Source organism: Tamandua tetradactyla, chromosome 4, assembly GCF_023851605.1.
Source record: "Tamandua tetradactyla isolate mTamTet1 chromosome 4, mTamTet1.pri, whole genome shotgun sequence".
Lineage (NCBI taxonomy): Eukaryota > Metazoa > Chordata > Mammalia > Pilosa > Myrmecophagidae > Tamandua > Tamandua tetradactyla.
In genome coordinates this window covers 99,398,141-99,411,716 of record NC_135330.1, presented here as the reverse complement: position 1 = coordinate 99,411,716, position 13,576 = coordinate 99,398,141, and the positions used below count along the sequence as shown (strand labels likewise).

Here is a 13,576-nt window from a genome sequence, read left to right as displayed (position 1 = left end):
GGGTTTTTCACTCTTGGGACCATCACAAAGATAAGGGCAGTCAGAGGGGGCCGGGCAGGTGGAGGGAAAAGGCTAGGTAGGTTTCTAGACAAAAAGAGGGAGACTGCTAGGAAAGGGGCAGGGGTCAGAGGTACATGCCTCCAGGCCTAGCCAGCGCCTCGGGACACCAAGCCACCCGCAGATCTTCACCTCCCCACTTAGTCCAGACAGCCTCCCTCGCCTGCTCCACTAGCCCGCAGCCCCCTGGCCTGGGATAGAAAACAAGACTGGGGCTGCCGAGGCTCTGACTTCCTGGGGGAACAGAGTGCAGCCACATGTTTCCTTTGGACATTCACTGAGCCACCTTCACATTTTTAACCAAACACACCAATGGTGGGGCCCCTCCCCAGCAGGGCACGGGCAGTACTGGGGCGACCTGGGGAGGGGGGTGATGGCTGTCAGCAGAAATGCCGTTTTTTTCTCCCAGATGCCGATCAACTCTCTAGTATCATAAAAGTAGTGAATCACAAAACCATGATGCCCGTTCAGATTTGTGAGCAATGGCACTGGAAAAACTCCGTTTATACAATAGATGTTTTCAATCAAACAAGAGAGAGCAAATGAGACACAGCACCCCCTCTGCCAACGCTCTCTCTCAGCAGCTTTAACCAAGGGCGGTGGGCAGGGCCTCCCCAGCTGCCCAGGTCCTACCGCGGCGTTAGGGTCAGCCCTGCAGCTCAGACCACAGAGAGCAACGCTGAACTCAAGACAAATGTGGGGGGAGGGGTGTGTGATCCTCAAGCAAAAGGTTCAAAGGTTTTCTTTCAAGCCTCAAGGCCACAGTGACGCCTGCTAAGGGACCCCAAGCCCCAGCCACTCGCCCACACACGGCCGCAGGGACGGCCTACCCGGAAGGAACAGTCCTTTTCCCCACAGGTCTGCACACCAATGCCGCCCCAACTCCCTGGGGGAGGTGAGGGCCTACACGTCTCCCCTAGAAATACAGCCAAGATGAGACGCTGGTTGAAGGATGAATTTCCTTCTCAAAGACAAGTGGTAATGTTCAGTTTCACTGATTTACAAACACTAACAGTGAGGGAAAAACCAGACTGGAATGCCATGTTGTCTCCTCATCGCTTTTACTCGCTTGGCCTGGCACACAGGAGAAGTTCTGGTGTGCTCTGAGAACTACCTTCCCCCAAAGGCACCTTACACATCTGCTAAGACCCCCTCGTTGTGGCTATTCGGTCTATTTTTTAAGTGCCCCAGTCCCTGAAACAGGCTATCTTCTAAACATAATAATGTCTGCTATTACAGGCATAATAAGCACACTAGTAAAATAGGTTTCTACCTTTTTCAACAGTTACTTCTAAAATGACTGATGAGTCACTCTGTATTTTTGCACCTTCTGATATGCCACAATATAGTTTTTATTGCATAAACCTTTTAGAGTCAGGCTCATCCTGAGTGCTCTGAATACACTCAGTAATGTCTGTCCACTTGGCATCAATTTTGGGTTCAGCCTATCCAAATTTAACCTCCTTTAGATCTGGTGAAATATCTCACTATACCATCCTTTATCCTTGAACTTAGTGGTTAGTGGATAAAGATATATTACCATGAGAAAACTATCAAGGATATATAACTTCAAGTAACACAAAATAGAGCTGACATTTAAATTTTATACCATCTTTTGAAGCAAGTGTAACTTGTCCGTACAATTGCTTAAGTGTATTCTGAGGTTGCTAACCTCAACTTTAGACTTCTTCAATCTTCACAAAAACACGACTTCTTTCCTTGAATCTATCCCAGGACCCCAGGCAAGAAAATCAATTTTATAGAACAAGAAGCTACATTTTTTGTAAATGCCTAGTTGACATAAAATTAACGCCATGATCTGGTTCATGTATCACCCCACACTGTACGTCGCTTTAAAATCAAATGCAAGCCACTGGCAAACTGCAGTCCACGGGCCTCTATGTTTATACATGAACGTGTTCCTAAGAAGTCGCATTTCGAACATTTTCAATGTAATCCTAGCCTCTCAATTTCTTATATTACAGAAACAAAGACACAACTTCATAGAAAAATTTGGTTTCTCACCATATCAAGTTCAAATTCAGTCTAACAAAGGCCCTCCTACGTGTGTTTCTCACACTTCCTGCAGGTTTCCTGCACCCCTCCCCCAGCTACACACATGCGATCCTGCTTCCACGCCTTCACAAACGCCATCATTCCAAAAATGAATTTGAAAAATAAGAGGGACTGATGGACAGAAAGATGAAGAGACGGACAGGCATGATAAAGCATGATAAAACAACACGACGACAGAAATCAGGCGGCAGGCACTTGAGTGGCTCAACGAAGAATTCTTTCACCTTTGCTGAATGGTTGGAAATTTTTGTAAGATGATCTTAGGGGAATAAAACGCATTTTCAAGCCCACCTCAGTGGCCAGCCCAGAGCCTCACTCACCTTCAGACCTTCCCACTGAGCACCACTGTGGCCTCTCCCTCTAGGACCCTTGCAGGAGCCATTTCTCTGCCTCTCACCCTGTGGCATGCACAGTGGTCAGTAAGTGGCAGAAAATCTGTTGACCACTCACTGGAAGCCAAACAATCGCTACTGGACAAACTTACGCTTACAACACGCAGACTGTGATAACTCTCAACACACGGGAAGCTGAAACAGAAAAGACTCCTGTTTCAAGGAAGAATTTTTCTCCCACGGGACGCTGAAGAGTCCAGAAGAGCACATGAAAAGGTCCTGGGACGAGGACCTCGTCCCTGGATGCAGCCCAGGGCAGCCTGCAGGCCATGAGCAGTGAGCAGGGGGTCTCCACCTGGCCATCGGCACTGGGTGGTGGGCCTCCACCCAGCCATGAGCAGTGAGCAGTGGGCCTCCACCCAGCCATGAGCAGTGAGCGGTGGGCTTCCACTTCTGGGTGTGCCATGCTGTCCAGCAGAGGACCACCCCAGGCGAGGCTGGGCTTTGCCCCATGGTCTATCACTTCAGGTGCACAGCAAGCGTGGAAACATTTGCAAAATAAATAAGTGGATGAACCTATGTTTTCCTACTCCTCATTCACATTACTGAGTATGTTTTTCCTTTTAAAATCATCATTTATCACTGAATTTATATTTCTTGCTGACTTGAACAACTTCATCATTTAAATTTCAAGAGTAACTAAAGCAATCAGCTTTGATTCAGGTTTAAACTCAAGTCAACAAGTATTTACAGAGAAATAAGCACTTCGCACTGCGAAAGGTCCCGTGGGGGCCAACAAAACAAGAAGAAAAATAAAGCTAAATCTCTGCCCACAGCATTCATGATTTAACTCAAGCATGCATATGTTAAAATTAAATAAAATATCCAGGGCCACGAATTAAGGGATTACGGGGCATTCACTCAGAAGGCAAGCACTCCTTCGGGCAGGGGCCAGAACGGCAGTGGCAGGACTGGGCCGAGCCTGGCCCATGCGAGGTCTGCACCAGGTGCACGGGGCGGTTCGCACACTGCAGCAGCACGCCTAGGTCTGAAGTGAGCACGGACACAGGCGCACGGTTGAGGCCAGGCAGAACAACGAGGAGAGTGCGCCTCGCAGGCAGCTCCCGCGACCACCAGCTGGGCCGGAGAACTCAAGATGGCACTCATGGCAGCAAGGGCAAGTAGGTTTGGTTGAGATACGCTGGGTTTCAGGTGAAAGTGGGACACCTACGGCCTGTAGATCCTGGAAACAGGGCAGTAGAGAGGCTAAGACATCTAGAAAAGGGCCAGGCCTAAAGGACACTGCTTCTGAGGACAAACCCAACAATGACCAGTGCCCCAACTGGAGGAGGCACGGGAATGTGAGGGGACTTCAACGTCCTACAGGGAAGTGACCCTCCCTGAGTGACCACTGACCTTGAAAAGGGCAGCTTCAGCGATTGTCCAAACAAAACCCAGAATGGGGGTTACAGAGGCTCACCACTCACAGCTCTTCTCCCTTTTTCTCTCTCTGTAACAAATATGCCTGAAATAAAGGACATACGTTGGACTTGTGCCCTTATTTAAATAATGTGTGAAGGTGAAAATTCACTAAACGATATGCTGCAAAGGGTCTCCAGATTTACCTTTCTGATTATATCTGACAATATCAAAACCAGTTGGATTTTCTTTCTAGCTTATATGAAATTATATGAGGAAGAAAGAAAAAAGGAAGGTAACTCAGATGCTTTCCAAGCGGCAAGAATAAGAGAGCCCAAGACTCCACATGGGCAGTGCTTAATCCACAAACAGATAAACCGCAGGTAAGCAATGAACTGAGAGGAATAAACTGGGATACCGTTGAAGAAAGTCAACGTTTTTAGAAAGGTTGAGCCATACGAAATTGCCAATATACAAATTGCGTGTTCATATTTCATCTGTACCTTAGAAGGCCACATAAATATTAATTTCTACAAAGAATTCCTGTGCCACTGACAAGACTGTGGCTAATCCTATACCGCTCATCCACTGGAGTGCAAGCCTCCACCCTCAGACACCAAAATAAACATTCTGCCAAGTCCATCTTGCCCTCTCGGCTTCATGACTGAAGAAGAATGATAACAACTTCAGAACTGTGTATGTACCAAAGAAAAGCAGTTATCTGACCCAAGGGAGGTCTCTGGGTGGTTCGGGCGAATCTCTGCCAGTTGCTGCTAGAAAGGTCACACAAACCTTCAACAGCTGGAGGCAGGGGTGCGGGAGGCAGGGGGCAACTCACACAGCTCACTCTGAGCTCCTGACCAGTGAAAGCTTGTCAGCTCTCCCCAGCCACCAAGGGTTATGCTGCCTTCCCAGAGGATTCCAGGAAGCCCCAAAGGGCCAGCACACACAGACAAAAGACTAGCCAGGCAGATTCCCAGGATGCCAGGGTGGTTTCTAAGGTCAGGGCATTCCAGAAAAATGCAACTCATTCAGGCTCCTCCGAAATATTCCAGGCAACTGAGACAGCTGCTCTCATAGGAAGGGTAACACAGAGCTCGGATAAAGAGGTGGAGGCCAGAGCGCAGGGTTCTAACTGACCACTGAGTGTCCTCCGCCCTCACCCCATTTCAAAGGCCACTGAGTGGGGTCCCAACCTTACTGCTGCCCCATGAGGCCCTTTGACCGTTAACTTTAACTTCTTAAAGCTTATATATGAATTAAAAGGCCTTCTTTTCAGTATTTATTTGCCACACACACAAAAGCTGAATATCTTTCAAAATAGAATCCACCCCTCCCAAGGATCTGCCACAAAACCATAGGTAAAAAATAAAATCCTCATGAGCCTCAATTAAGGTATTCAGATTTGGCATCTATTTCTGAACTTCTGAACAAAATATTTCAGCCCTAAGACATGGCTACATAACATTCAGTTTTTGGCAGAGTGAGATATCTTGGCCGCATAATCCCCTTCGCCCATTTTTAACTCTTTTTCCTCATGCTCCCCTCCCCAGTTACATAAATTGAAATTTTTCCAGGCGATAAAAGTGGTTTTCTTCACTCTGCAGCCTGTACAGGGACCGAATGGAGGTGGGAAGCTTCCCAGCCCCCCAACAGCAGCAGGGTAGGCCTACATGGGCCTCAGCAGCAGGAAGCAGCCTGCTCCATCACCCACCTGCAGAAAAAGCCAAGCCAACTGGATTGGACTTCAGAAGCAAAGAAAGCATCGTCAGTACTTAGGTCAAACTAAAAAAACTTCATTCCAAGCATAAAGAATATCTGAGCTATGTCATAATTAAAAATTGTCTTTAGTAACTGTTAAGTTTTGTTAAAGCACTCTTTTAACCTAAATTAAGTGTTTCAAATAATATAAAAACAAAAGACAGTCGACTCAAAAAATGCCACTAAGAATCACCTTACAACACCTACTTCCAACTCGACTAAAATAGGCGCTGCAGCTATAGAAAGCTTTCTATGTGAGAAAACAGGGCATGGAAACGAAGCGTCACTGTTAAAAATACCTACCGGGTTTAAAAGATCCCAGGTTCGCCAAGGCCCAGCTTCCGCTCGCTGCACGGTTCTACAAATACCAGAGCAAGTCACGGTCCCCAGACCCAAAAGAGGCAACCCCACAAAGCGGCCAGTGCCAGCTCAGCTAAAGAACTCCACAGAAAAGAGAAGTTCTCGAGCTCTTCAACACCTTTCCAACAACTCTGTCCTATGCAAACGATCTTCGTCTCAGGCAGGGCCCAGAAAGCAGATCACAAGAGAGGGGACTTAATTAAAGATTCAGTCAATTCCCAGCAGTAAAGCACAGGAAATATTTAGTTCCAAAGGAGCCACTCTTCAGTACTGAAAGAGTAAAGTTTTGGTTGACTTGCATTTTAGAACTGGATTTTCTTTTCTTTAAAGCTAAAATTCTTACAGAAATTTCTCCCTTTTATGAGTCTCAGAGTTGCTCAGATCTGAGAGTGAAACCTGGTTTTAACAAGTAACTCATTTATATGAAAACCCAACCCAGTGGACTAGTTAAGAGTTAGAACAATTTAGGTTATTTTTTTCTTTTAAAAATGCCCTTTTACTCAAACTGAAAATCACTTGCAGAAATCTGACTTGCACCAACTCTGGCTACACCTGAAAACTTGACTCATTTGAAAATGATCAGCCACCACCTCCCAAAGCCCCCAGCCTCCCTCTGGGCTCTGCCACTGGGCTTCACATGCTGGAGAGAGAATTCTTTGCTCCACAACGTGGCTCCCAGCTCCAGTAAAAAAAAGGTAAGATAAAATTAGAATTGCATTTGAAAACAACATGAGAAGATCAGTAAAGAACAAATAAAAACTGTTGGGAGGTCAGGATGGCCCTCAAATGTCGGATTTAGGATTAAAAAAAAAACCTAAATCTTAAACGTTACATTCCAAATTTATCCAGAACTAATACCTCTAGAGAGGCAAAACACTGCCTTTCTCTATCTTTAAAGAAAGGCCCTCTAGCAAGCAAGCTAAAGGAGGTTGTATCCACCTCCAAGGTGGGTGGTGAAGCACACACTGTACTGTGAATACCAGGGAAAAAAGGTTTTTTAATTGGCAAATTTTTATAACAGCTCAAGTAGGATCAATAGGTGAGCAAGTAATTCAAGTACTTAAATTCAAACGTTAGGCTGGATTTTTTTTTACAGAGGATCCCGATTTTGTGATTTATCAGAACAGGAGCCGACGGTAAGGAGGCATTTACCATCGGAACACTTGGTAAAAGGGCATGCAATGCTTAGCAATGGGGTTTGGGACTAGCGATACCTTTACTCTAAACCACACCTTGGGAAAAAATAAAATAAGTCCTGGCTCCTTCCCAGTGCGTTGCGAGCAGCCTGACCCTGACCCTGGCGCACGGGAGCGACAGGGACGGCGGCGTCTTTGAAACAACTTGGGTGCGAGCAGCGCACCGCAGACGCGCGTCCTCGGGCCAGTGAGGCCGACACCAGGGAGGAGGGGTCTGGCCCAGCCCGACGGCCTTATTTACATCAAGCCCTCCACCTGGGACGCCGACAAACCGTCAGCCTCCATCCACACGGGCCCGCAGGAAATCCGCCCCGGAGCCCCCGGCTCGGAACTGCCCAGAGGGCCCCGGGGGCACTCCCGCGGCGCAAGCCTCCACCACCCCGGACGCGGGTCGCAAAGCCCCTCAGGCCCTGCCCCTGGATCCTGACTCCGCGCTCGCTGCCACAGCGGCGGCCTGCCGGGGCGAGGGAGTGCGGCCCCGGCCCCGGGCACCCTGGCCGCCCGGCGGGGCCCTCCGTGCTTAATTACAACCCTCGGACGTGGGCCAGGCCCTTTCGGGAACGATGCCCTGGTGGGAAGGGCCGGCCCCGCGCCCCGCCTGCCCGGGCACCTAGCCGCGCGCGGCCGGACGCGCTGGCCCTTTAAAGCCGCTCGTTTCCTGCGCCCGGGCCCTCGCGCCGCCAGCGCCCGCCCCCGCCGAGGGTCACACTTGAACTTCGGCTAGCCCCGCGCGGCCGCGCTCCCCGGCGGCGGCCGCCCCTCGGCACGTGGCGGAGGCGCTACCTGGGGCTTGGAGAGGCCCCTCCGAGAAATCAAAACAAAGCAGAATGCCCACGGCCTCCGGAAACCGCGCGCTGGCCCCACACCGACCCCGCCTGGCCCGGACCCCCGCCCGGCGCGGCGGAAACTGCTCCGCGGGACTGCCCCGAACCGCGGCTGGGGAGGCCGCCCTCACCCCGAACGCCGGGAGGGAAAGGCCAGCGGCTGGAGTCCGAGCGGGCCCTGGGCGCGCCGCGAAGTGGACCACTTCCCCGCGTCCGCTTCCCGGCGCACTTTTTCCACTCCCCTGCCCCCGGGCCAGCCCCTGCTCTCTCGTCCCCAACTCCCGCGCGCGCACCTACCCTGGCCCCGCGAGCCGCCCCCGGCCCGGCCAAGCCCGCCGCCCACCCCCAGCCCGACCTGCCCCCGTGCCGGCTCCTCCCAGGCTGGTTCAGCCGCGCGCCCGGGCCGCTCACCTTCCACCCCGCGGAGCTGTTGCTGTCGCCCTTGTCCTTGAAGTAGGGCACGCTCTTGACCATCCACTCGTAAATCTGAGACAGCGTGAGCCGTTTTTCCGCCGAGCTCTCGATGGCCTTGGTGATGAGGTCGGCGTAGGACAGGTTGCCCCACGCGTTGCGGCGGGAGGAGCTGCTTTTGCGCGGCTGCCCCGCGAGCGGCCCGGCAGCGGCTGGGGGCCCGGGCGGGGGCGGCAGTGGCCCGGGCGGGGGCGGCGGCGCCGGGCGCAGGCAGCTCGCCTCCGCGCCCTGGAAGTCCCCGCACAGCCCCCCGGGGCCCGCCGCCGAGCCGGGCGCCCGCGGGAAGTCCCCGCGCTCCTCCAACAGGCTCAGGCCGCGCATGAAGTCGGCGCTGGCCGCGGCCCCGGGCAGGCCGGACGCGGCGTCGGGGTTGGCGGCGCCCGACGGCGCGGGGCTCGAGGTGGCCGAGCTGCACTGGCCGAACTCCGGCCGCGGCAGCGGCCAAGTGCACGAGCGCGGCCGGGGCACCGGCTCGAAGTCCGGGTCGGTCTCCACCGCCGGCGGCGCTTCGGCCATGGTGACCCCCGCCCTCCCGGGCCGCGGTCGAGCGAGGAGGGGCGGCGAGCAGGAGCCGGGCCGAAGCCTAACGCAGACCCTGGCCCGCGGCTCCGGGGCCGCCGAGGCGCCGGTGCACTGCCCGCGGCCCGGCCCGCGCAGGAAGGTGGGCGCTTGCCGCTCCGCCGCGCTCCCGCCGCGCCGCTGCCGCCTGTTGAATGCGGCGACTCGGCGGCCCGGCGTCGGGCCCGCGCCCCCGCCCCGCTGCGCGCGCGCGCCCGGCCCGACTGACAGCACGCGCGGCCAATGGGCGCATGGCGCCGCCTCCCGGGCAGCCATTGGGCGAGGGCCGGGGCGGGGCCGGGGCGGGGCCCGGGCGGGCCACCTCCCCCGGGCGGGGGCGCGGGGTGTTTTTCTCGGCCCCCCGCTCCCTTCTGGGCTTCTGGCTTTTGAGAGCTGTTACGATTTTGTGGGTAATTCTCGAGACTTGCCGTGCGTCTCTATCCGTCTCGGTCTTCCGATTCCTGGGAGGCAAACCAGCGTGGCGGCGGCGTCGCTCTGCCGGCTGCGACTTGAGAAGCCTGGCGGGGGGCGCGGGGGCGGGGGCGGCGGCGGCCACACTGCCGGGCCCTCCAGCTCCACCGCAGCTCATCTGTCAAGTCGTTCGGCCCGCAGGGACTGCACGGTCTGCGCCCAGAGCCCCGAGCAGAGCCCACCTGTCCCCGCCCAGGGCCCCGAGCAGAGCCCACCTGTCCCCGCCCAGAGCCCCGAGCAGAGCCCATCTGTCCCCGCCCAGAGCCCACCTGCCTGCCCCCAGAGTCTCAAGGAGAGCCCACCTGTCCCCGCCCAGAGCCCTGACCAGAGCCCACCTGTCCCCGCCCAGAGCCCCGAGCAGAGCCCACCTGTCGCCGCCCAGAACACCGAGTAGAGCCCACCTGTCCCCGAGCAGAGCCCACCTGCCTGCCCCCAGAGTCTCAAGGAGAGCCCACCTGTCTCCTCCCAGAGCCCCGAGTAGAGCCCACCTGTCCGCCCCCAGAGCCCCGAACAGAGCCCATCCGTCCCGGCCCAGAGCCCCGAGCAGAGCCCACCTGTCCCTGAGCAGAGCCCTCCTGTCCGCCCCCAGAGCCTCAAGGAGAGCCCACCTGTCCCCGCCCAGAGCCCCGAGTAGAGCCCACCTGTCCGCCCCAAGAGCCTCGGGCAGAGCCTACTAATCCGCGCTCAGAGCAGAGCCCACCCCCTCCGCCCCAAGAACCCACCCGTTGGTGTCGGAGGAAAGACTGCAACTCGGTCGAACCCGGATCACTCCAACTTGACCTGAAGAACTGCAAAGGAGAAAGGGGGCTCGGCGCGCAGAGAGAGCTCAATTTCACGCACAAACAGATCCAAATGCACCTAGACCTATTACTCTCCGTGGGAACCTCTCTCTGGGTGGGCGAAGAGGTCAGAGGAGAGCATTTAGCAAGAAGCTTATTACTTTACTCCTGGCTCCCAATTAAATTCAGCTATTTGAACGTTCTTTTCTGTATGGAAATGAGGTGCTGAGGTGCACAGGAGCAGAGCACAAGGAGAGAGCGGGCCAACGCCGCAGGGCGCGGTCCTGCCCAGACCCGGCTTGGCTTAGGCCGCCGCAACCCGCAGCCCACGTTTCCCCAGCTGAGTTCCAGGGCCAGCACGTCCAGGTAGGAAGACAAAGGCCCCTGTGTCTCAGAGAGTAGGAGAAACAGTTTTCTCTTCAAGTTGTTTGTTTGTTTGCTTTGCTTTTTCTTTTTTAGGAAGAATATGGAAGACATTTCCTTTAGAGGGATGGGCTCACTTAGAATGGAAGATAGCAGAGTTAAAAATATCTTGTCCAAAATGCTATGTTTTTTTAAATCCCCTCTTTCTTATAGACAATTCCTAAATTGAAAAAGTGACCTGTAAAATCACACTGCATTTACAGAAATTGAAAGGATTTGGAGAGGCATAAGTGACGCTATTCCTTCCTTTATATTCTCACCTATCATCCCTGTAGTCCAAACCCTTTTATTTCTTCTTGATCCACTTACTAGGACATCTTGACTGTGGGCGGAGGTCAGCTGGCTGGAATGGGAATGGGGATGGGGTGGGGGCCTCCTCTTCTGTGCTCTTATACTCACTATTGAGTTTGACCAGTCACTAGGGGCCTCGTAACCCAGACAGTGGGGTCAAACCCAGGCAGGCTGGAGCTGCAGCCTGTCCTGCTTCGGGCAGCCCTGCTCAGCCCCCCTGCTGGAGAGCTGCCCTGGGGGATCCTTCTCTGCAGAGGAAGCCAGTGGCCATTGTGGCCTGCCTGGAAGGAGGGACTCTGCACTTTCCCCAGATCCTTGAAATCTGCTTGGCGGTCTTTCCTAATAATATTTTTTTCTTTAAATGTCCTAGGACATTTGGTCTTTTTGAAAAACTTGACTTGAAGCAGGCGCAGAGAACCTTCAAGAACCTATGTTCCAGAAACATAGTTCCAAAAAAAATAAAAATATATCTTAAAAGGTTTCATTCTTTTTTATAGCTGCCTCCTATTGTGGTATGTTTTGATATTCTGAGGCCCTTCTTGGTGAACTTGTTTCCAATCATTAGCTGTCACACAGGCCATAAGCCTCTTGTCCAACCGTAATTTGAATCTCTGCACAGAGAGCTGAGGACGGATCTTCCAAAGTGAGATTGCAGGACTGGCCGATAAATTTGGGAGGAATGCCGTAACCCTGCATCAGGATTGTATCAAGTTAAATTTTATTTTCTGATGGACTCATAATGTTAAGGTTGAAAGTAATCTTAGAGGTCATCTTGGTGGTCCCCCTTCATTTATAGATAGGGAAACCGAGGCACAGAGAGGCTAAATTATTTGAATTATTGATATAGATCACAATGAAAGAGCGGTGGTGCTGAGGCTAAAGCCCCACTTCCTGCTTTCCCGTCTCTATACACCAGATTCCTGTACTTCTGTACAAGGTGAGGGAATTTTTAAGTAATTCCTATTTTTCTTTCTTTCTTTTTTTTTTTTTTTTGCTTAATAGCAGTAACACATGCTGATTATAGCTGATTCAGAAAACTCCACATGCTGATTATAGCTGATTCAGAAAACTCCACAAAAGTATAAAGAAGAAAGGTATAAATATCCTATAATTCCAATTCAGAGATAACCATTGTCACTTTGTGGTATATTTCCTTCCAGTTAAACCACAGAATCTTAGTAATTTTGGCTACATGAACTCCACTGAACTGAATACAGGTTTGATTTAAAGATCAAGAAAGCAGACACAAAAACATGATAGTAAGATAATGAAAGAAAAAAGTTACAAAAGAGGTGTTTTTGTTTTTTAAGTGAAAAATGTAAACATTATCTCTCTCTACAAGAGACTGAAGTATTTAAGTTGCATTAATTCTGTTTAAGGACAAAAGAGTTTTCTCTGTCCGTATTTTTTGTGGTTGCTGTTGGCTTTGAAGGCTCTTCTCAATGATGATCACGTATTAGTGCATGTGGCCAAATTGGGAAGAAATACTTGGTGTCATGCAAGGGCAATTAAAATGAAACAGAAATTTACTCTCCCAAAGTTCACTTGAGCATCAAACGTGATGTCCTTTGCTGGGCCTGATTTTCAGGGTGACTTGTTGCATCATCTCTGCAGCAAGGCTGAGGGATCTGTCATTTTGATCAATTCCCAGATGGAAACTTCTGCATTCACTGCATCCCAATCTCTGGTTTAGATTCTTATTTGTCCAAATAAGTAATTTAGGTCCAATTTAATGAGTAAGTGAAAAGCTTGAATGCTTATTTTTCAGTCATGGCACTTAGCTTCCACATTTCCTTTCCCGAACTTGTCCATTTCCACTATATTTTTCTGAATTATTAGAGGATACTGTTACGAACCTAAAGAAGCCTCAGTTGGCCTATAGAAAGCAATAACCTGAACAAACACAGCCCGGGGGCCTGAAGCCAACACCCTGAAAGCTGGCTTACTGGCAGCTACAGGACTGTCAGCAGTAGGCATTCATTTTCTTGAGGGATTTTGGATTTTGTCATCAATTCCACCAAGATTTACAGGGCACTACTGTGTGCCAGCTGTTCAGGTGGTAAATTCCTCGGGTTCACAATGGTTTGTTTTCCTTGATGTCGGTGTTAAGAATACAGAGCTCTTTAATGATCAATAATGCATGTTGATTATTTATTTGAAGGAATGACACACAAAAACGTTTGATGGATATTAGGAATGAATGCTAAGGCAGAAAGGATCAAAACATTATCATAGTCACCATTTCAGAGAGAAATGAGATAAGGTGGAAAAGTCAAATTAACGTACCATCCACAGGCTTGGGGACATCAAGCCCTGGCAAAAGAGCTTCACGGTTGGAATGATCTTATTCCAAATGGACAAAAGTGGGCTATAAGAGAACAGGCTACAGGAGGGGTGGGGTGGGTGGAGATTGGGGAATTACTGCTTAATGGCTACAGAGTTTCTGTTTGAGGTGATCAAAAAGCTTGGTAAGGGATGGTGGTGTTGGTGGCACAACAGAGGGAATTTATGTCTATGTTGTATATATGTTAACATAATTTTTTTCAGTGGACTCTACA

At 51.5% G+C, this 13,576-nt stretch overlaps 1 protein-coding gene across 1 annotated transcript in view; it reads right to left on the bottom strand.

Moving 5' to 3' along the window:
• The window catches only part of FOXO1 (forkhead box O1), a 107,560-nt gene extending 98,405 nt beyond the window's left edge, over positions 1 to 9,155 (bottom strand). Inside the window, exon 1 of the mRNA XM_077158029.1 lies at positions 8,437 to 9,155. Within this exon, the coding sequence (XP_077014144.1) occupies positions 8,437 to 9,012 (576 nt within the window). The 5' untranslated portion in view covers positions 9,013 to 9,155. The remainder of the gene's footprint in view (positions 1 to 8,436) is intronic.
• Between the last annotated feature and the right edge of the window lie 4,421 nt (positions 9,156 to 13,576).